This window comes from Mobula birostris, chromosome 6, assembly GCF_030028105.1.
Source record: "Mobula birostris isolate sMobBir1 chromosome 6, sMobBir1.hap1, whole genome shotgun sequence".
Taxonomy (NCBI): Eukaryota; Metazoa; Chordata; class Chondrichthyes; order Myliobatiformes; family Myliobatidae; genus Mobula; species Mobula birostris.
In genome coordinates this window covers 182,213,345-182,236,294 of record NC_092375.1, presented here as the reverse complement: position 1 = coordinate 182,236,294, position 22,950 = coordinate 182,213,345, and the positions used below count along the sequence as shown (strand labels likewise).

The window sequence follows — 22,950 nt, the reverse complement described above, 5'->3', positions numbered from 1 at the left end:
GTGGGGGGGGGGGGAGGAGGTTGTAGTGGGTATAAGCTTCCACTGCATATATTACAAGCATTTAATAATACACCTCAAATAGCCTCTGACAACCAAGCCTAGCTCCTGGCCTTCATGTGTGGCTTAGCTACAAAGCCCAGCAAAACCTTTTCTACTGACAGGAGATGTGGCAAGGGTGGGTTACTGGTACCTTAAAACCAGTTGCTTTGGGCATTTGGGGCTTGTCAGTTGTGGTTGGCAGTTCATCTAGGAGAGGGAAAACTCTGATCTCGTGGCCTCCACCCACTCACGAGGGAAGGCTTTGGGAGTAAACTCCAAGGAAAGATCTGGAGCTTGGGTCCCTAAGCGAGTCCTATGTTGAGGTTCAATGCTGACTGGCAGCTGCTGAGATGCCACTGGTGCCAAACTCTATCAGTCTCTGCCAGTCCTTTGGATTCATCAGCTGTGTGAAGTGGGGGAGCCTACTGCATGGGCAACAGTTTGCTCTCCATTTCCTAGAGCCCTGGCTTGCGTACTGGCTACACAGCTAGGATGCAACATTTGTGGTTGACTTTGACCTAAGGAGGGCCTCGTAGGGAGTAAGAAGCTGATGTTTTAGCTTTGATTAACTTGGCAGATTTTTCTAGTGGAGCTTGACCCAATCATCAGAGGATATGGCTACAATAAATTATCCCACCAGTCAATGTACCAAAACCAAAGCAGCTGCTAGTTTCCTACAAGGAAGAAAGTAAGGATAATCCTTGTCTTTTGAAAGGAATTTTCATCAAATCAGTTATATTCAACTTTAAGTTTATTGTCATTTAACTGTACACATGTATTCTGCCAAACAAGACAATGTTCCTCCAGACCATGGTGCACAACACATATGATAATATTAACACAATAAATTGCATATATGTTACAAGTTTAAAAAATAAATACTATAACACTGCTGACGCTTAAGTGTGGAGACCTGGGTGGTGGCAGTGAGTTCAGTAGTCTATTTGCCTGGCTGGGGGAAAGCTGTTTTCCATCCTAGTAGTTAATGTCCTAATGCTACAGTACATCCTTGCTGATGATCGTGTCAAAGCAATTGTCAGATAGGAGGCATCACCGACATTGCTAAGGGCCTTGCATATGCCGTGCTCCTGATAAATGGTGGGTGGAAGAGGAGTCCCGATGATCACCTCGACAGGCCTCTCAAACTTTTCCAGGATTTGCAGCCAGATGCCTTCCAATTCCTGTAACAGATAGTGATGCAGCTGGTTAGGACACTTCGATGTTACACCTGTAGACATTGGTTAGAATGGGGGGAGCCTCACTCACCTCGATCTCCTCAGGAAGTGGAGACACTGCTGTGCTTTTTTTTGGCTAAAGAGGTGTTGAAGGATCAGGTGAGATCATCCATTGCGAGCACTTCCAGATACCTGGAGCATCTAGCTCTCTCCACGAAGGAGCTGTATATGTACAGTGAGGAAGGGTTAGCTTGCAGCTTCCTTAAGTTCACAATCACCTCCGTTCTTGTCCATGTTAAGACTCAAGTTGTTGTGTTTGCAGCATTCTACCAGCTGCTTTACCTCATCTCCGTACACCATCTCGTTGTTGTTGATGAGGCCAACCACTGTTGTCATCAGTGAATTTGATAATTCTGTTTGAACTGGATCTAGCAAAGCAGTCATGCATCAGTGTTGTAAACCCCAGCTGGGTGAGCATGCAGCTCTGGGGAGCACCAGTGCTCAGTGTGCTGGAGCTAGAGATGTTTCTTCCAACATGGAGTGATGGTGGCCTTTTTGTTAAGAAGTCCAGGTTCTATTCACAAAGAGAGTTGTTGAGACTGAAGAAGGACAGTTTACCCACCAGCTTCAGATCTACCATCATATTAAATGCTGAGCTGAAATAAATAAACAGCATCATGCCATATGAGGGTCTATTTTCCAGGTGGGACAGGATAGAGTGGAGTGCAGAGGCTATGGCTCCATCTATCAACTGATTTGAGTGACAAGTGATTTGGAAGGGGTCCAATATAGGAGGAAGATGGGATTTAATGTGATTCAAAACCAGCCAAACAAAGCACTTCATTATTGTTGGTGCTTATTTCAATAAATATCTAGTTCCAAATATAATTACCAGTGTTCATTGATGCAGCCTGATCATGTTTAGGGTGAAAGTTCAAATGAGACCAACTGTGATAACAAAGAATTTATAATCACATCAAGTTGTAAAACTTTGTGAGGGCCATCATTACTCCCAGATGGCATTCGGCACAACTTGTACATGTACCTGTATCTTATTCTTCCTATTGTTGTAATGTGTGTAGGAATGGTAGGTTTGTAGGGATGGATTTGTAACAAACTTTTTTTCATTTTCAAAAAATCCACTTCATGATAATAGCTCGTCCAGTTGCCACCAAGTACAAATAACATTATTTAAGCATGAAGAACTATATTCTCCTTTATGCTTCCAATTACATAATTACATGTCAGGACATCGTCAATATAATGTGAAAAGTGCACAGAGAAAGCTTACTCTTATAAATCTGCAGCATACTTTCACATAAGAAAGCTGCAGCAATATTTGAAATGAATGGCATTTTAAGTAAACATGTATTTGTAAATTATTCTAACTAGATAATTGAGGTGGCTTTCAGCTTTTAAATTGTTTGTATATTTGTTCCAACTTTATAATCTGTTCAGTTACAAATGTTGCATTTATAATAGATCAGAGATATATTTTAGTCCTAGCTTGGAATGGAATACTCTAGATGCACCCTACCTTTCAAATTTGCCATCAATGACTGCACAGAAGAATTATCTCCCATTCCTCAGTTTATTATCCCATGCGTTACTGAACAGTGACAAAACACATGGAATGTTTTCAAATGGCTTTTACTTTGCAGTTGATGTACTCACTTTAAAATCCACTATTGTGAATATTAAAATAAGTATAACATATACAATGAATTCTGATTAATTGGGCCTTCAGTTAATCAGGACAGCTGCTTATTTGGGACAACCCTTAAAGAACAAAAACTATTTGAAAATAGCTGTGATTCTCTTAATTTATTTGGGACACCAGGCACCGTAGCAAGACAGGAAACTATTGTCGAAGTTTCTAAGTGGCGTCAGTTCACACTGCACTTGTGGTACACTACATAGTACTTAGAGTGAACAGTTTTAAAATAGTGTCAGTTGCATGTCTTTGCCTTCAAAAGGCAGTGATTTTTGCCACTGATAGTTGACAAGAAATAAACAGTAAGACATTTCAGAACTGATTTGCTCATTGCAGTTTCAAATCTTCAGGCTTGGAGATGCCAGAAATGGTCTTGAGTGAAAATAAAACTATTTCCCTACTTCAGTGTTAAGAATTACAAAGAATTTGAAGGTATGGAATATAATCTTGAATGTTACTATGAAAACTAAGATTTAGAGTATACAATCATTGAAAGCAATGTAAGAAGGCAGTCCATTATCTGCACTAGCTGTTTGCGCTGGTTTTGTTCATTTACAGTCAATCAAAAGACTAGGACAGCATACATTGGATGAATTCCTCCAATTGGGAACTGCAGTTTTATAGTACTGTTGGTGTTCTAATTTGTTCTACATTTCATTTAATTACATAATCAATTACTCAGTTAAGCAGTAGTTTGTCTTTTTTTTAATGTTTTTAGCTATTTCCATGAAATTTTGACTATTTGAGACAGCCACTTAATTGGGCCAAAATGTACTGGTCCTAATGTGTCCCAATTAACTGGAATCTACTGTACTGAAATTTGATTTCATTTATCTTCATTGATAGTGAATATCTGTTAAGTATAAAATGTATTTTTTCTACTGTTATTTTAAGGATTTAATAAAATTTGCAAGCAATAAAGACCTCTTGTAAAATCCTTGTGGTGTGGCCTATTGTTAATGTTACTTGTAACTGATGACAGTTTGCTAATCATTAGCCAAGAGGAGTAGCAACACTAGTGTATTATAGCTCCCTTAATTTGTTTTTTTTTTATCTCTTCTTTCTTCACAGATAGAAAATTCATCATTGCGAACGCAAGGGTACAGAACTGTGCAATTATTTACTGCAATGATGGATTTTGTGAAATGACGGGCTTCTCAAGGCCAGATATCATGCAGAAGCCATGTACATGTGATTTTCTGCATGGCCCAGAAAGCAAGCGGAATGCTATTGCCCAGATTGCTCAGGCTCTGCTAGGCTCAGAAGAAAGGAAAGTCAATGTCATATACTATCGCAAAGATGGTAGGATAAAGAAGTTTTCTTTCTTTTTTATCTACAATGCGTGGAATTAATCTCTACTCATGTTTGTGACAGGAATTTTAATGAAATGAATGCACATACCAACACTAGTTTGAAATATTGAACCTATCTGAATAGAAGTAATAGCTTAACTGTCTAAAATTCAATAGCATCTAAGATGGAAAGCACAAAATAAACTTCTGGTGTGATGATGTGGCAGTCAGTATTTAACCATCTCAAGGAGCTAGGTTTAGTCCCAGACTCGTTGCTTCTTGTGTCAACTTTGTATATTCTGCTTATGGTTGTGCAGGCTTCTCCTAGTCCAGGTTAGTCCCCAAGGCCATCCACATCACCAAAATGAGCTAGTAGATTAATTGGTTCTTAGAAATTACTACTTTATGGGGAAAATTGCAGTTGGTGGCCTTGGGGGAGAGAGAATCATTGTTGGATTACAGGGAACTAAAGGGAAGAATATCAGGACTAGGATTACTGTGTTGAGAGCTGGCGTGGACTTGATTGGCCAAATGGCCCCCTCCTGAGCTGTAGAGAAATTAATTTTAAACGTGGGTTAGTCTGTATCCTATTTCTAATACTATCCTGTGCCCTTATAACAATAAATTTCTATTTGCTACTGCTATAGATTTATATTACAATTTTGTGATGAAGATACGTTTGAAGTCATGCATAATTTTTTTCAGTAATTTCAATCATAGGCACAATAGTTAATGTAATAAGTAGTAAGCGTCTTTCTTAATTAGTTAAAAGTCAGAATGAAATATTGAAGTTATCCACTGTGAATTTGGGAGTTGGCACTTTGAGCCAGTTTTCCTGCTGTGGGTGATTGAAATGTTGGTTGTAATTCCAGCATCGCTTATTTAGCTTGTGGAATTAATATGGTGCAAATTAGGTTCAAGCACCACAAGGACCCTCCTTAGTAATGTCCTAAATCAAGTCACATGGGGCTTAGTTAATTCAGAATAAAACAGACAAGATCAATTTTTCCAAAAGCAGAATTTCTAATGTACCTATTGTTGTCTGTATTACAGTTATGAAAAGAACTGGCAGAGTTTCCAGAGTAGATATCTTGTGTAATATTTGGAGACAAACATCTCATCCATACAACTGAATTAGCAAAGTGCTTGTATTTGTATTTGAAATTGGGATCCTCAGTTTTGGATTCCAGGAATAGAGATGGAGATAATGGGAAGACAAGATGGGATACGATGAGACCCTTGGCCTCAGCTTTCCACTATGTTTGTTAATAGCTTGGGATTTTACAGGTAACACTCTGTATGGAAGGGCATTAGGTAATACAAGCAATTAGTTTCAAAGAAACATGGGTAAGATGAGTGGACAAGTCTCTGGCAAATAAAGTAGAATATGAGGAAGGCTTTGGTTGTCAACTTTGAATTCGGCAAAGAATTGAAATATTTTCATGGAAGATGTTTAGGAGCTGTAAAATGTGTTTCTAAGTAAGCATAACACCTCAAACCAATGAACTGGTATAAACAGTGGTCAAAAATGAAATGGAAGGTTTGCTTTAACCTCAAGCCCGCTAAGTGAGGAAATTAACCATGATATGTCTAGTTTTTGATTTCTGTATTGTTTTGATATTGTACACTAATATTCAAGAAAGGCATGCAGTACAGATTCATCAGAATAAGACTGAGACTTAAATTATGAGGGTAACAATGGATTATCCCTTTGGAGTGACGGGGGATGAAAGACAACTTGATAGAGGGGTATAAGATTATGAGAGGCATAGGTAGAATGGACAGCAAGCTCCTTTTTTCCCCAGTGTGGTCATAGTCAAATCCAAAGGACATCTGTTTAAGGTGAGTGGACTAAAGTTTAGGGGAGAGTCAAAGGTAGGTTTTTTTTTACACAGAATGGTGGGTGCTTGGAACACACTGCTGGGGGTAGTAGTTGAGAATGAGGGAACATTTCAAATGAGATAAAAAAAGCAGCATCCAGCATCAAAGATCCTCACCACCCAGGCCATGCCCTTTCCTTGCTGCTGCTATCGGGTAGAAGGTGAAAGAGCCTCAGTACTTGAACCACCAGGTTCAAGAACAGTTACTACCCCTCAATCATCAGGCTCTTGAACAAAAGGTGATAGCCACACTCATTCTACTTCTGGCATTCTCGCAACGGATGGTCTCACTTTAAGGACTCTTTATCTTATTGTTTCATGCTCGTTATTTATTAATATATATTATCTGTGTTTGCACAGTTTGCTGTCCACTGATCCTGTTTACAGTTACTGTTCTATAGATTTGCTAAGTATGCCTGCAGAAGGAGATTCGCAGTGTCGTATGTGGTGACTTGCATGTCCTCTGATTATAAATTTTACTTGGAACTTTGAGATAAGCACATGGATGTAAGAAAATGGAAGGTCATGGACTGTGTAGGAGGAAAGGATTAAATTAATCATGGAGTGGGTTTATATAAGTTGGTGTAACATTAGGGACCAAGTGTCTGTACTGTGCTCTTCTGTTCTATGTTCTAAATTCTGACTGTACAGTATAAAGTTTATCTTCTACCCCCCCTGAGTACTGGAGATCATGGGGTAATCTGATTGAAATGTTTAAAATGTTAAGGAATTTGCTAGGGTAACAAAGATTATATTTTGTCTGGTGGTTAAATCAAGAATAAATAATGTAATCTGAAAATCAGAGATAAAAATCGGAAAAATGCCCTTCACACATACTGTCCCTGTAACAGAGCAGCAATTAGAAACTTTTTCTAAACTGGTGCTTGCAAGACTAGATTTTTTCTTGTACAGTGGGTAAGAGCATCAAAATACAGGAAAAGAAAGCTAGTGCATTGCATCAATCGTGTCAAATGGCTGAGCAAACCCAATGGACTGAATGGTACTGTTCCTAATGCTTCTATGCGAGGTATTTAAAAAGAGCTTCTGATTTCTACAGTTGTATCTATCAATATTAATAGATGAGCATCCACTCCTTGTCTTTCCCTCTTGTTTGGTGATTCCCAACCTTTTTTATTCCATGGACCTCTACAGAGCTCCATCGACTACAGGTTGGGAACCTCTGCTCTAGTTGATAATTCAGTGGAAAATGAGAAAATGTATTTGTTAGCAGCTTTCACAAAATATGTCTCAACTAAATCTACTGCTAAGATTGGGTATCTGAGTTAGAAGGTTTAGTTAACTTTATGAATGACTGCTATTTTTGAAATGCATCATTGAAGTTTATTCTTTTAACTGTGGTTGGTTATGATGTGAAATTATTCATAATATACTTATGAAAATTCTACAGCATAGATTGAAGCTGTATAGGTTTTTTTTCCACTTTCAATTCTGTTATTAGTGAATTTTAACATGTCCATGAATTCTGAGTTTCAGAAACAAGCCTGCTGCTTCCTAGCTTTTAATTCTCTACTAATTTTGTCTAACATTTCCGAAAAGTGCTTAGAACAATTCCCTTAGTGCTGGCTGTCATATTTCGTGTACATACCCATAGAAAGGAAGCAGCAAGACTTTCAACCATGTGGGATTGCAAGTCAAATGAATCAGATCTTGCCTTTATGCAGTTTCCTTCCAGCAGGATGATTATTAAAGGAAGATACTTTGATTAACGTATCAACGTATACGTTGATTAACATATACCTGGAAGACATGATCATTGTGCACCATTATCATTCCAATTGAGGCAAACTAACTCAGCACTGGTCAAGCCTAAAATTAAATTATTTTATATAATTCATTACCTCAGCTTATTTACCTGCTAAGATGGAATTGTAATTAAAATGATGGAATTGTAATTTCCTCAATGTAGAACACTGAATGTAGAAATATCTGCTTGTACAATGCATGTAGCCACCCCGAGTATTAAAATTTTGAGGTTTATTCAGTGAGTAGAATACTGTGAAATTAGTTATTCCTACAATTTAATGTAAAATCTAATTTTAATTCATGATCTATGTCAAAGAACATGAATGATAAAAAAGTAAATATGCACACTGAGAAAGTAGTGTGTATGTATTGAGCAGCTTGAAGAACACATAAATTCCAAGAGCTTCAGAAACTCAATATCATCCATCATATTTCTTTTGAACTATGTTTGCAGCAGGTGATTTCATTGTGATGAGAAATATAAATGCTGAGGACTAGAATAATCTTCATCTCTGGGAAAAACATTGTCAGTGATGCATCAGAGATCATATGGGAAATAAATTTCACCTTCCCCTAACTCAGGAATATGCCTAGGCATCATTCTCAGAAGACTACACGCCCTAACAGTGATGTAATGTTTAAGTTACCTAAAAAGTAATCACTATCTTTGCTGAGTCAGGCTCTTGGGTTACTGTCAAAGTATAAATATAAGCAGGCAAATCTGAATGAAATAGAAGCTGATTAGTAATGCTTAAACGCATTAAATGTAGAGCAGGCAAAGAAAATTTCATTTACTTCAACAGCTTCTAGAACTTGGGGGGTGGGGGTGGTGGGAATCACTACAACCACCTTTCTTTATTGAAACAGAGATTGAAATACGAGTCTGTTTTTTTTTTGAAACCTACCATTTGGGGACTCATACAGTGATATATTTAGGTACTTACTCTTACGCTAATGTTCAGTTTAAAGACAGTTTATTCACAGCAAAATAGCAAGTAAAAGCTAATAGCTGTTTAAAATGAGTTGCTAGAATATTGGTTTTGCCATAGCCTTGTCATTCACAAATACATTTACACAGCAGTTTGTTAGTCAAGTACATTGTATTTTTAGGATGATTATGTATGGCACAGATAGATTGACACTTTGCTTCAAGTAAACTCTTGTAGTTGCATTTCTTTTAAATTATCATGTGTTTTCATTTTAACCTGTATTTTTCCACCCATTAAATTAATGGCTACTACATTTAAATACATTCAGATTGATTCATCTTGTATATAGCTAGGCAGATGAATCAGATGAATTTGTTTTCATACTGCTTTGGAAGTTTATTTATAGAACTCCATTGTCAGTGAAATCCTAATGTAGATAGAACATTTGGTAATAAGAAATGAAAAATATATATATATATTTACACAACTGTAGTTTGAGGCCCCACAGCACTACATTTCTAATTGCCTTTACTTTGAATAATTCAGTTTATTGCCAAGCAAACAATTGAAATAAATACTGAAGCCTTTCAGCTCAGTCAACGTAGGAATAGCCTTTTCAAGCTTTTATCCTGCTGGTATTGTTAGGGCATATTCTGGAGGTGCAATATAGCAAATGCTAATTTCAACAGCAACCTGTCTTCAGGTCTGAATATGGATTGTAGATTGAATTTAAAATGCAGCTCAGAACAATAGTCTTCCTGGAGCTGCATTTTTTTTTTATATAGAGTAAATTGCAGACCAGGAAACATCTAATTGACTTGAGATGTCTGTGTTTGCATGAATGCAATCGACAACGCAATGCATGAATGTGACTCTGGGACTGTATTAACATTCATTTTGGCAGGAATATCAAGGAATTTGGAAAAATTGCATGTAACCTAAAAGAAGCATTATGAGGGTATTGTAACTATAGTAATTGTCCTGATACCTTTTGTTCTTTTAACAAATAAAAATGTGCTGTAATGTTGGGCCAGGGAGTGTCTCGCTCTGTCGAGTGACTCCAAAGGCTTGTCCCAAATAAAGGCTTTTATATCTACACATTGTGTATCTCTGGCGACTTCATTCACAGTCATGAAAGTATGAGGATTTGAAATAAGTTCTACCATGCTCAAGACTGCAAATGTCAAATATCAGCACAATTCAGTGGATATAAGATCATATGCTGGGATCATCAATCAAATGAAATGAATACATTGATGATACAAAATGAACTATACTCATCATAAAAAGGAATCAGATTTAATATCCCTGACATGTTGTGAGATTTGTTTTGCAGCTGCAATACAATGCAATGCATAGAATACCATAAATTACATTAAGAAATATATACAAGATATTAAATAAGTAGTGAGGTTGTGTTTGTTGTGACTGAACAAAGTCACCAGAGAAACACTGAAGCTGGTGGATATAGAAGCTTTATTCAGTTAAACAAGCAGCCATCATAGTCGAGACGCTCTTGGAAGAAAGGGCTTGACTGGCCCAATATTACATATCCTTACTGATGGATACCACGTTTTTGAGGCATTGTCTTTAGAAGGTGGCCTCTTTTGAGAGATTTTCTCAATTGCAACATTGGAAAATCATTTGAATCATTGATAATCCATGCAGCTACAGAATGCAGCCCCCAAAATCCATTGGAAATAATTGCATTTTCTGATCAACATAACCGTAGGAATGTAAGAAACACAAACAGAAGTAGGCCACTTTCCCCATCCATTATTTTTGCACTGTTTTCCTGCACAAACCTTGATTATACTAATACCTAAAAAAATCTACCAGCCCAGATGAAAATGGTCAGTAAATGTAGTCTATATGTTTCTAATCAAATTTGGGCATTTGGAAATGTTAGTAGAGAAGCAAACAGCTGTGATCTTTGTTTCCTTTTTGCTTCAATGAAGAGGAAATAAATACGAAAATGAATTCTTTGTAGATACAGAATACTTCACCCATCATATTTTGGAAAATGCAACTTTTTTTATAATGAAGGTATCGGATAGTTTGTATTTGAAGTAATTCGATTGTAGAAATATTAAAATAGAAACAATTCTGTGGAACGTAGTCGCTTTTTGATTAAAGTAGTTCTCTCTGTGGTGTTGAAATCTACAGTGAAGTGTTATATTTGTCAGAAATAGATTTGAGAATGCAAATGCATAATTTATGACTTGTTTTCTGTAACATTTAATGAGTTTGCCTTGGCTTAAGCAAGGCAAAATCTGAAACTTGTATGTAGGAGATGCATACCTCATTTACACAGTAGTAATCCATTTCAGATAGTTACCATAATAATTTCATAATAGGAAGAAGAATATGGGTAGATTTTTATGGGTCAAAGTAATAATGTTATTCTTGGTGAAGTGTTTATCTTCAATACAAAACTGGAGTCACAACAATTGTTGCTTTTATGGTTTTAAGTGTAAGACATTTTTAGTGATTCCCTCACTTCCAGTGGTAGTATGACTGTGAAGAAATATTTTAGTGTGTGACTTTTTTTCTTATATGGGTGAAAGAAATGTAGATGGCAATATTTAAGCATTGCTCCAATTCTACAGCCATTCAAATGGCCACAGCATATCAATTTATTGAACATGTATTCCTTATACCTATACTGATGTTCAACTTCAGAGTTGAAGAATATTTTATTAAACATCTTGATAATATAATTAATACACAACATAACTATATATATCCATTGGCTTATTGATATTAAAGTGATACTAGAGGTATTGATTTCATTTTCCTCGATCAGTTTCTAAATTAATGTATCCTGTTCCACTTTGATATACTTGATGCTCACACCAGATTTGACACACAAACAACACAAACTGCTTTATACATCCACCATTGTTAATGAGATGTAAATTAGTTACTAAAGCTGAGACTGCTACTATTGTAGCACTTGCTGCTTGTTCTAACTGTTAGAGTCAAAAGTGAATGCCCATGGAAAGCATAGCAACATACAATGATTTTATTAAAATCAATTGCTACCTTCAACTCAAAGCAGTTTCAATAATTCTACAGCTCCATTCATTCTTTAGCTTAATCATCAAGGGGTGTCATTATAAGAAAATAAAATCTATTTATATACAATTGTTGTTCAATGCTTGGCTGCATCCATATAAATTTTGCACAGTAGGACAGAATATTATTAGTAAGTACAATAGACACTATGAAATGTAGAAACTTCCTTTTAACATTGCAAATCTTATTATGGATAATCTGGCTGGATCTGTCTAGCTAATGCTAGCGGTTCTAAACAGTTCTTTCAGTATTTAGCTATTTAAACTGCATTAAGTCCAGGACTTTTCATATAGGATTTCAGATGAAAACTCGGTCTGGTGACAGATCTGTAATATGTAATCTGCTAGTGTTTTGATCTGCTCACAAAGTCCGGGTTGAGAGGAGGCCAGTGCTACATAAGATTCACTGACACAAATACTGGGGAATTACCTATTGGATGATGAACAAAGTTAGGCCTCTGTTCAGTCATCTTAAAGCAGATTAATAATCACTGTTTATCACATACTCAACAAATCAGGATCAGCTTCTTCCCTTCTGTAATTCAGTTTTTTCTCTTGTGTATTACATTGTACTGCTGCTGCAAAGTTAACAAATTTCATGACCTGTGGCAGTGATATTAAATCTGATTCTGATTTGCTAAGCCCTGTAAATTCAGTTTACGTTTAGGTAAACAATTCCAAATTTTTTTTGATTTTTCAGGATATAGTAATTAATATCTAGATAATTACCATAATGCTGGCATCCTTCACTTTGCAAGCATTCACCCAGACCAGGGGCTCCCAACCTGGGGTCCATGAACCGCTCGGTTAATGGTAAAGGTCAATGGCATGAGAAAGGTTGGGAATCCCTGATCCAAACCATCTTCAACATAGAAAGTGAAATAAAATTCCTCTCAAAGTAGGGAAAATACTCTGTCCTACACTAGAGAGTGAGATTTCAAAGATCCTCTGCAATTATTATATAAGTAGGTTGTTTTGGAAATTCTACTCGTGCCTAGTCTGACTGTATTCAAATATTGACATAAATAATTTTTATCTTTCAATTTTGGTTACTTTAGTTAGCCCTAGATCCTTCTAAGTTTCTGTATCTCTTTCATTTTAGAATATTACACTTCAGTAACTTCAAATCAATTCACCAGTCTCCAGTACTAAGTGATTCAAGAATTCCCTCATTAGTATATCACCTTCCTTGTTGTTGTTCGCCCTTCTTTTTGAATACTCCTTAAAGCCTACCATGTCAATTAAGTTCATATTTTAATATGCTGAAGTCAGCAATAAAATCGGTGTTTGGAAGAGAGCAGTTTTTATGTTTAATGCAAAGAGTACAGTTCAGCTCAGAAGTCATGTAGCACTAATAGAACCACATGCTCAGAGTGCCAGTGACTTGAGTTCAATCTTGACTGGATCCCGTCTGTGTGAACTTTGCACATTCTGTCTGTGATCCTTAATGTATCCTCGGTTAAACTGGTTCAGTTCTCTGTATATATTTTATGTGTATTTATTTTCATATAACTGCTGTAAGGGTGAACTTGTATTCTGCATCACAATTTTTGGTAGTAGTTTGTGAATTCCACAAAGGTGAATTTCCATTACCTAAACTGCTCTAACTTTGGGGTGTACTTGTTTCAACATATTTTCTGAAAATGTAAGAAATTTTGGGGAAAAAAAACTGCTCTGAAAGAGTTAACAGTTTCTACTATTCGTATGCATGATGGTTTCAGTGGTGAAGCACCTTCAATTACTCCAAGAGACTGAGGTTTGGTAAAATACTGAAAGGCTTTTATTCGCTGTACAATACGACCTCCACAGTGAGTGTCTGCCCCTGGACTGAGGGGGAGGGGCAAGGTGAACACCTTTATACAGGACTCTGTGGGAGGAGCCACAGGGGCAGTCAGCAGAGATGGGTGTCCAGACAGGTAATCCAGTTACAACATATATACATGGTTTACCACAAGTGGTCACCTGGGTAAGACTATGAAGGAACTATATTTATTCTAATATTCTTTTGACAGCTTTAATAATGTTAGGTTTACGCTCTGGGAAGTGTAACATTTTCAATGAAGAGATTATTTGTCAAATATTACCAAACCCAATGGGAAAAATTAAATGATAAATGAGCTAAACATGAGATTTATGGATGTCTCAGCATTTAATATAATTCTAGATAAATTCTTATAAAGATTCAAAATTGTTTAATATAATTTTCTATACACAAGTGTAAAGGAGAATGAAATAATTGTTACGCTCCATCTACCTGTCAAAATACTTTTTGAAAATATTCAAAATCAATATTTTTAATAATCAACAATTGAGGGTAATCCCTATAACACCACAAAGATTTAGTAGCATAGAGAAGTAAAATCAAATGTTTTAAATGCATATTTTCACTGAAAGTTAAAATAGACCATGTTGAAGTGCGATGCACTCTACAATGAGAGCACTATTCTACATCAGTTTGCAAATTTTTAGTCATAATGCTTTCAATTTCAAGCTAAATGGAATTGATAACTTTGTGGCAAAGTTTGTGGATTATACGAAGATAGATGGAGGGGTAGGTAGTGCTGAGGAAGCAATGTTATTGCAGCAGGAGTTGGACAGATTGGAAAAGGGGCAAAAAAAAAGTGGCAGATGGAATACAGTATTGAGAAATGTATGATAATGCATTTTGGTAAAACGAACAATAGTGAAAACTATTATCTAAATGGGGAGAAGGTTCAAACATCAGAGGTGCAAAGGGATTTAGGAGTCGTGCAAAATTTGCAGAAGGTTATTTTACAGGTTGAGTCTGTGGTAAAGAAGGCAACTGCAATGTTAGCATTTATTTCAAGGGGAATAGAATATAAAAGCAACGAGATAATGCTGAGCCTTTATAAGACACTAGTTAGGCTGCACTTGGAGTATTGACAACAGTTTTGGGCCCCATATCTCAGAAAGGATGTATTGTCTTTGGAGAGAGTCCAGAGGAGGTTCACAAGGATGATTCTGGGAATGAAGTGGTTAACATATGAGGAGCATTTGGCTGCTTTCGGCCTGTACTCACTGGAACTTAGGTGAATGTGGAGGGATCTCACTGAAACCTACCAAATGTTGAAAGGACTAGATGAGATGGATATAGAGAGGATGTTTCCTATGGTGGGGGTATTCAGAACTAGGGGGCACAGCCTCAAAACTGAGGGGTGATCCTTTAGAAGAGAAGTAGGGAGTTTTTTTTTTAGCTAGAGAGTAGTATATCTGTGGAATGCTCCGCCACAGGCCTGCGGTGGAGGCCAAGCCTGTGCATATATTTAAGGCAGAAGTTGATCATTTGCTGATCAGTCAGTGCATCAAAGGACATGGCGAGAAGGCGGGTGTCTGGGTTGAGTAGGTTCTGCGATCAGCCATGATGGAATGGTGGAGCAGACTCAATGAGCTGAATGACCTAATTCTGCTCCTGTTTATTAATCCATGGTTTGACACAAGTGCAAAATAATGCAGACGTCAGAAATCAGAAATAAAAGTCGAACATTCAACAGAACAGTCAGCATCTGAGGAGAGGTAAACAGTTCAGGCCAGTGGGCACTGCGGCAGAAGCTTTAAATCTGAAACATTTTCAGTATTTTTAGTGTTATTCTGTGAGCTAAATGGGGTGCAAGGCTACTAATAAACTTGGCATTATAGAAAGCCTTAAACATTCAGGTGTGATACATTATGGTACAGCCCTATCTTGGATACTTGTTTAGATTGATCTGTGTCTGGCATTTAGTGGAACAGGAAGAATTGCGTCTATTATTATCCACTGAGTTTAACAAATGGATATAAATTCAGAACCTCATCTCCAATGTGCCATTATTTTTAAAAGTATGTGGAAATTGATAGAAGTATACTTTTCTCGAAGTATTACAAATATATTTCTAGTATTACACTTCAACATGTTTAAAATGTGGATTAGCACAGGAAGATCTATGTACTAATCTCCAAACCGACACTGTATCCTCAATCAGATTTGTTTGACCACCTTTATATGAGTACTCTTGTAGTTTGCATCAATAAAGACCAATGGGTTTGAGTTCCTCATGTTAATGCTGCTAAATTATACCGTTTATCCCGGTAGCAGAAAACGTTTGTCCAGGAAAGAATGTCGGTGGTAAATGGGGAGGGAGTACTAGTATATCAATTGCCCACATGAAATACAGAAATATTTAAATTGGAAGTGACTTCAGAATCTGATCATTGTCTTAACTACACATCATACTGGTATTTGTATATTGAGTACATTTAACCACAAATTAAGCAACTTGACTGTAATCTAAAGATGTGTGTTCCAACTCCATTCAAACCAATTAATGTAAACAACTTTGATTTCTACACTTTCAATCTGTTTTGACTATATTTCATGTTATCTTGTGCCCTATTCTTATCTACTTGCATGATGACTTCACTCAACATAGCAATCTTCTGGATTGCATTAGATTTTACCATGAAGCATCCTGCTTCCCTGATTCACCGCATTGCATACACCTGCTCCCCAAACAACCCCTTGGTTGAGTGTCTTTTTTTTTTGTCTGACCATTCTTTGCAAAACTATCTGTCAGCTTAAGATCATAAGATATAGGAGAACTAGAAGAAGTCTACTCCACCATTTCATTATTGCTGAGCCATTTCCTTCTCAGCTCCAGTCTCCTGCCTTCTCCCTGTATCCTTTCATGCCCTGACTAATCAAGAATCTGTCAACCTTTGCTCTAAGTAACTTGGCTTCCACAGCTGCCTGTGGATAAAGAAGTTCTTCCTTGTCTCCATTCTAAAAGTACACCCCTCTATTCTGTGGCTGTGTCCTCTGGTCTTAGACTCCTCCATGATAGGAAACAACCTTTCCGTGTCCATTCACGAGAAAATATAAAGATGCTGGACATCCAAACAACGCATCCAAAATGCTAGAGGAACTCAGCAGGCCAGGCAGCTTCTATGGAACAGAGTAAACAGTCAATGTTTCAGTCCAAGACAGTCCCGTTGAAGGGTCTCAGCCTGAAACACTGACTGCTTACTCTTTTCCATAAACGCTGCCTGGCCCGCTGAGTTTCTTTCAACATTCAATAGGTTTCAATGAGTTCACCCCTCATTCTTTTGACTACCAGTGAGTACAGACCAGAGCTATAAAACGTTTGTCATGTGACAAGCCTTTCAATCTCAGAATCCATCTCGTGAACCTCCTTTGAACCCTCTCCAATGTCAGCATATCCCTTCTTAGATAACAGGCCCAAAATTGCTCACTATACTCTAAGTGAGTCCATACCAGTTCTTTATAAAGCCTCAACATTATATCGTTGATTTTATATTCTAGTCCTTTTCAATTATTAATCTGTTCATTCAACTTTTCACTTCATGCGATGTTTGTATTTCCCCCCTCATCTATAATTAGTTATTTCCATCGCCAGCTTTCTGTTGTTCGTTTATTAAATTATTGTTCCAGTTTGCAATCATTTAAACGTTTTATTCACCACAGCAACAGTCTCGGGGTTCTTCCCATTCTCCAACTCATGACTGTGTAGAAGGATAAGCAAATAATAACACAAGCAGTGAATGAATTCTAGGCATACTGCCATACTGGGCATTTTTTGTGCTTGGTGGAAGGTAGCCAACATATTGGGGGTGGGGGGTGGGGGGGGAAACTGCTACTCATTTAAAAAGTACAGTGAAAAATTAGCAACAGCAGTAATCAGCAGAAAAAAAATAGTAGACATAATCTTATTCTTTATTTGCTGTCTGGCTTCTACTCTAATTGGCCTACATTCTCTCTTCCTTTTTTATTCACTCTTAGTTTTAACCTTTACAAAAGAACAAGACAATAGTTTAAAAACAGTTTGACCTTTTAGTGGCTCCTTCAAGTATAATTTGCTACAGAAATATCAAGCAATAGTCTTTGATGTTTTTTTTTCTCTCTCTGCCAAAAGCCAAGCTGGATGCAAGTTATTGTGGTTTTAAAAAATCTTGAAATAAGTAAAATTCTGCCAAAGATCTTTGGATGCCGAGCACTCCAATATCTTTGGCATTAAGTACTAATTCAATGAAAACATTGTGTTAACACACTATTGGACAGATTTTAATAACTATGGTGATAATATGCATTGAAAATTTAAAAAAAAATAGTGAATGGAAATATAAATCTAGTGAGGAAAAGCATACTTATAGCAATTGTTTTGCTTACCATATTACAGGTCAGGGTCAAAAGTGGGGCAAATTGAAACGTTTATTATTAAATTAATGCCAAAAATGGGCTGCTGTTAATACAATTAAATTCTCTTTGTTCGGGTAGCTCTCACGGGGCAAAGCTGGGAATTGTCACCTCCAACATGGTGTTCAGAGGAATTTCCACTAGCCGTTATAACTCTATACAAGGGTTAATTACCAGAATTCTCAAAATAGAATTTTTTTAAATTCCACACTACTCTCATTTTTGCTGTTGACATCAAGGTTGGCAAGGAACTTGTGTATTGGTTGGGATCAGCCATGATGGAATGGCAGAGTTGGTTGGGATCAGCCATGATGGAATGGCAGAGTAGAATTGATGGACTGAATGGCCTAATTCTGCCCCTATGTCTTAAGATCTTATTGAGGCAGCAGTTCCCAACCTGTTCTATGCATGGAGCCTAAACATTAACTGAGAGGTCCATGGACCCCAAGTTGGGAACCCCTGTATTAAGGTGTATATTAATGACCATGTGTTTTTAGTTTTGGAAATGGGTTCCTCAGGATATCTGCTATTTCAGTTGTTCTTCCGTGGCAATCTATGAAAACTCTTTTTGCCCCTGAGACTGTGTTGCTGCTCCATTGAAATGCCCACCAGCTGTCCTGTTCATATGTATGCTGACATTATTAATACATTAATCACCTACCACCCCATGAGCCTTTGCATCCAGCACGTCATTCAACAGGATCTTACCACCAGCCATACCTTTACCACCCCCACCTCCAATCCTGCTCTGTTTTCCACAAAGATTGCTCCCTCCATGATGCCCTTGACTATTTGGCCCTCCTCACTAATCTCCCTCCTGGCACTTATGCCTGTAAGCAGAAGTGCTACACCTGCCCGTTCACCTCCACTCAGGGCCCTAAATAGTCCTTCTAGGTTAGGCAGCACTTCCCTGTGAATCTACTGGGATTATCTGATGTATCTGGTGCTCCCGATGAAGTCTGATCTATATTGGTGAGACCCAATGTAGATTGGGGGACCACATTGTTGAGCATTTTTTGCTCCATTTGCAAAAATCAGTATTTCTCAGTGTCCAACCAGTATTTCTGTGTCCAACCATTTTAATTCCTATCCTTATTTCCATTCTGACACGTCAGTTCATGGCCTCCTCTACTGTCACTATGAGGTTACTCTCAGGTTTGAGGAATAACACCATATTCCATCTGGGTAGCCTCCAACCTGATGTCCTGAACATTGATTTCTTCAACTTCCAGTAATTTTCCCTCTTCCATTCCCACTACTACTCCCCTCTCACCTCTCCTCTTTTCCTCACCTGCCTATCACCTCCCCCTTGTATCGGTCCTCCTTCCCTTTCTCCCATGGTCCACTCTCCTCTCCTATCAGATTCCTTCCTCTCCAGCCCTTTACCTTCCCCTCTATCATCTCCCTGCTTCTCATTTCCTCCTCACCAACCTGGCTTCACCTATCACCTTCTGGCTTGTATCCCTTCCCCTCCCCAACTGCTTATTCTGGCTTCTTTCCCCTTCCTTTCTAGAAGTGTCCAGCCCAAAACATTGACTGTTTATTCATTTCCATTGATACTGCATGACCTGCTGAGTTCCTCCAGCATCTCGTGTGTGTTCATCTCCTTAGGAACTATCTTCTATGTCAAATCTATCACTCTGATCTCTCTCCTCAGAAATGTACTTTCTTTCCTCCTATTCTTGCAAGCCATGGCCCCATTTTGTATCTCCCATTCCTCATTAAGGGTCTTAACATATGCCAACTTCCTAAGTTGGAGGCTATATTTATTGCACTTCCATATTTGAAGATCTCCAGTCGTGTTTCTACCCTGCCACTGCACCAAACTAGCATGCTCTATGAATGTTACCAAGATGACCCTTAACCTGCCTACAGTGACCATGAAAGCATTCTATTCCAGTCTCCGCCCACTAGTTTTTCAGCTAGATGGGATAGTACCTCTCCATCATGGTCAGAAAATCACATGAGTTCTTCTCTACCCACTTCTATGCTATTCTGGCACACCACAAATTACATTTCTTTCTTCTCACCTGCATGATGTCCCTCAGCAGCAAGATATACTATATGAAATCAGTTTCTTTCTTCCTTTTCAAATCTTATTATTATTATCCAAAATGTGCAAAAGTACATCAAAGTAAACAACACTTACAATGTCTCAAGAAAAAAACATTATTATAAAGATTGACATCAGTTTCTAATCATACTCAGAAGACATTCAATTTTATCTTGCTTTCACCATTGATTCATTAACTATTTTAATTTGTTAGACTGACCAATATTTAACATTGATGAACAGAATATTTTTCCAGCTAAGTTTTGAGAAGACATTGGTTCATATTCCTTTTTATCTAAATCCAAACCAATCTACTCTATTTAATCCTAAATTGAATTTTAAGTGTTACATTCAGCTCATTACTAAGACTGCCCACCTTTCATTTCTACATTTCTACCTGATTCTATCCCTGATTCAGCTATTATTGAAACACTGACACATGCCTTTGTTACCTCAAAGCTTCAATATTTTAATTCACTTCTTGCTTGGAGGCCTGAGGAACAGAGCTCACATACTGACGTGCAACAATCATAATCACCAGCTTTCTGTACTTGCTGGGTTAAGCAAGATTTTAAAAATACTCAATCCACGTTTTCAAATTCTTCCTTTGACATGCTTCTCTCTATCTCCACAATCTCCCATTTCTACATTGTTCCTTCTGACCTATTAAGCATTTTTATATTCCAGGACTGGGATAGTGCCTTCAGCTGCAAATATTCTTATCCCTGGAATTAGCTCTGTTATATTTTGTAACACCAAGACATTAAACTAATTGAAAGCAAAAACACAGAGCCAGGAATAATGTATCTTAGTTTCATTTTTATTTTCAGTAAGGTGCACATGTAGAACTTGGTGATGTAATGACATATGCCATTTATGTACTTTTACATATAACCCATAATAACTAGTGTAACAACAAAGAATGCTTCATTAAACAATTTTACTCAAATATTAAATACATCACACTCCCCGCTTATCTATAAACATTAACTCAATATAGAATGCATCTCAACTTTATACAGTACTGTGCAAAAGTCTTAGGTGCATATTTGTAGCTAGGGTGCTTAAGAATTTTTGCATACTATGTATACTTTATTGTCGCCAAACAATTGATACTAGAACATACAATCATCACAGCGATATTTGATTCTGCGCTTCCTGCTCCACGGATTACAAATATTAAATTTAAAAATAGTAAAAATTAGTAAATATTAAAAATTTAAATTATAAATCATAAATAGAAAAATGGAAAGTAAGGTAGTGTAAAAAAAACCGAGAGACAGATCTGGATATTTGGAGGGTACGGCCCGGATCTGGGTTAGGATCTGTTCAGCAGTCTTATCACAGTTGGAAAGAAGCTGTTCCCAAATCTGGTCGTATGAGTCTTCAAGCTCCTGGGCCTTCTCCCGGAGGGAAGAGGAATGAAAAGTCTGTTGGCTGGGTGGGTCGTGTCGTGTTTATATTTGTCAATGTGGAGCGAAGAGCGAATTTGTAAATCAGGCAGCAGCAAAGGCTTTTGGGAATGGTGAGGGTGTAGCACTGCGGGAGGGGTGTGGGGCAGATGGCAGAGGAGACGTGCCGGGGTGGGGGGTGGTGTGGCTGCAGACACACCCAGCCCTGAAACACCATGCAAGGTTATTTGATTCCAAACAACTGGTTTATTGATTAATACAAAATACCTCCCTGGAGTTTCCTGCTCCCTTCTCTCTCCATTCCCCTTTTCCCAACTATGATCCCCTCTCCCTGCCCCCCATCCCACTCAGACCACAACAGAGACCCATATCAGAATCAGGATTATCATCGCTCACATAGTTCATGATTTTTTTTTTGTGGCAGCAGTACAGTGCAATACATAAAATTACAGTACCGTGCAAATATCTTGAACATCCTAGCTATATATGTGCCTAAGACTTTTGCACAGTACTGTACATTTAATGTGTGTGTGTGGGGGTCTGTGTGTGTATACTGTATATAAGATATAGCTACTACACAGACACCAACAGCACAGTAAATTTTAAACTGTCCCACTCAAGTCTAAAGATTTAATCACTAACCCATTATGACTGGTGGTAGTCGTTTCAGTTCCAAATATTCTTATTTGTGGAATTACCTCCATAAACTACTCTGCTTTGAAAATTTCTCCTTTGGAACTTCAAATTAATGATACTGGGAATCATAGAAATAGACAACAGAGAAACAGGCCATTCAGCCCATTGAATCCATGCTGACATCAAGTACTCAGTATGCACAAAACCTACTTGGGTTTTATGCCCCATCCTTTCATAAACTAAGTGTCATTTCACACTGGAGATAATTTACAATAACTAAATAACCTAGCAACCCATGTCTGTGGGAGGAAACTAGAAAGAGGCAACCCATGTGGTCACAAGGGTATGAAATTCACATGGACTACACTGGAGGTCAGGATTGGACCCAGGTCACTGAGATAATTGTTCTACAAGTTGTAACCAAACTTCCAATTACTTTAATATCTCCGTGGTTCCAATTATTTATTTGGTAGCTCTCCTGTGAAGCATGGTCCCCTGTTAAAGCCAGGATATAAATGTGGGATAATTGTTGTTACTGATCAGGCACAGCAAGAGGTTATAATATTGTTCATCATGTGAAATTAAGTTGTCCCTCAAGATGTAGGTGCTGAATCTTCCTAAACATGATCTTTGTTCAAAGTAACCTGAGGTGTAATTTGGTGGATGACAGACGTCTCTGAGAAAGTATCTAGGTATTTATTCTCCACCTGTGAACCATGACACCAAACTCTAGATTATCCCTGTAGAGCAACTTAGTCAACTCCTGCCAGA

At 37.6% G+C, this 22,950-nt stretch overlaps 1 protein-coding gene across 1 annotated transcript in view; it reads left to right on the top strand.

Annotated features, from left to right (window-relative positions):
• LOC140198771 (voltage-gated inwardly rectifying potassium channel KCNH7-like) overlaps positions 1–22,950 on the top strand; it is a 581,620-nt gene that overhangs the window by 7,536 nt on the left and 551,134 nt on the right. Inside the window, exon 2 of the mRNA XM_072259781.1 lies at positions 4,000–4,230. Within this exon, the coding sequence (XP_072115882.1) occupies positions 4,000–4,230 (231 nt within the window). The remainder of the gene's footprint in view (positions 1–3,999; positions 4,231–22,950) is intronic.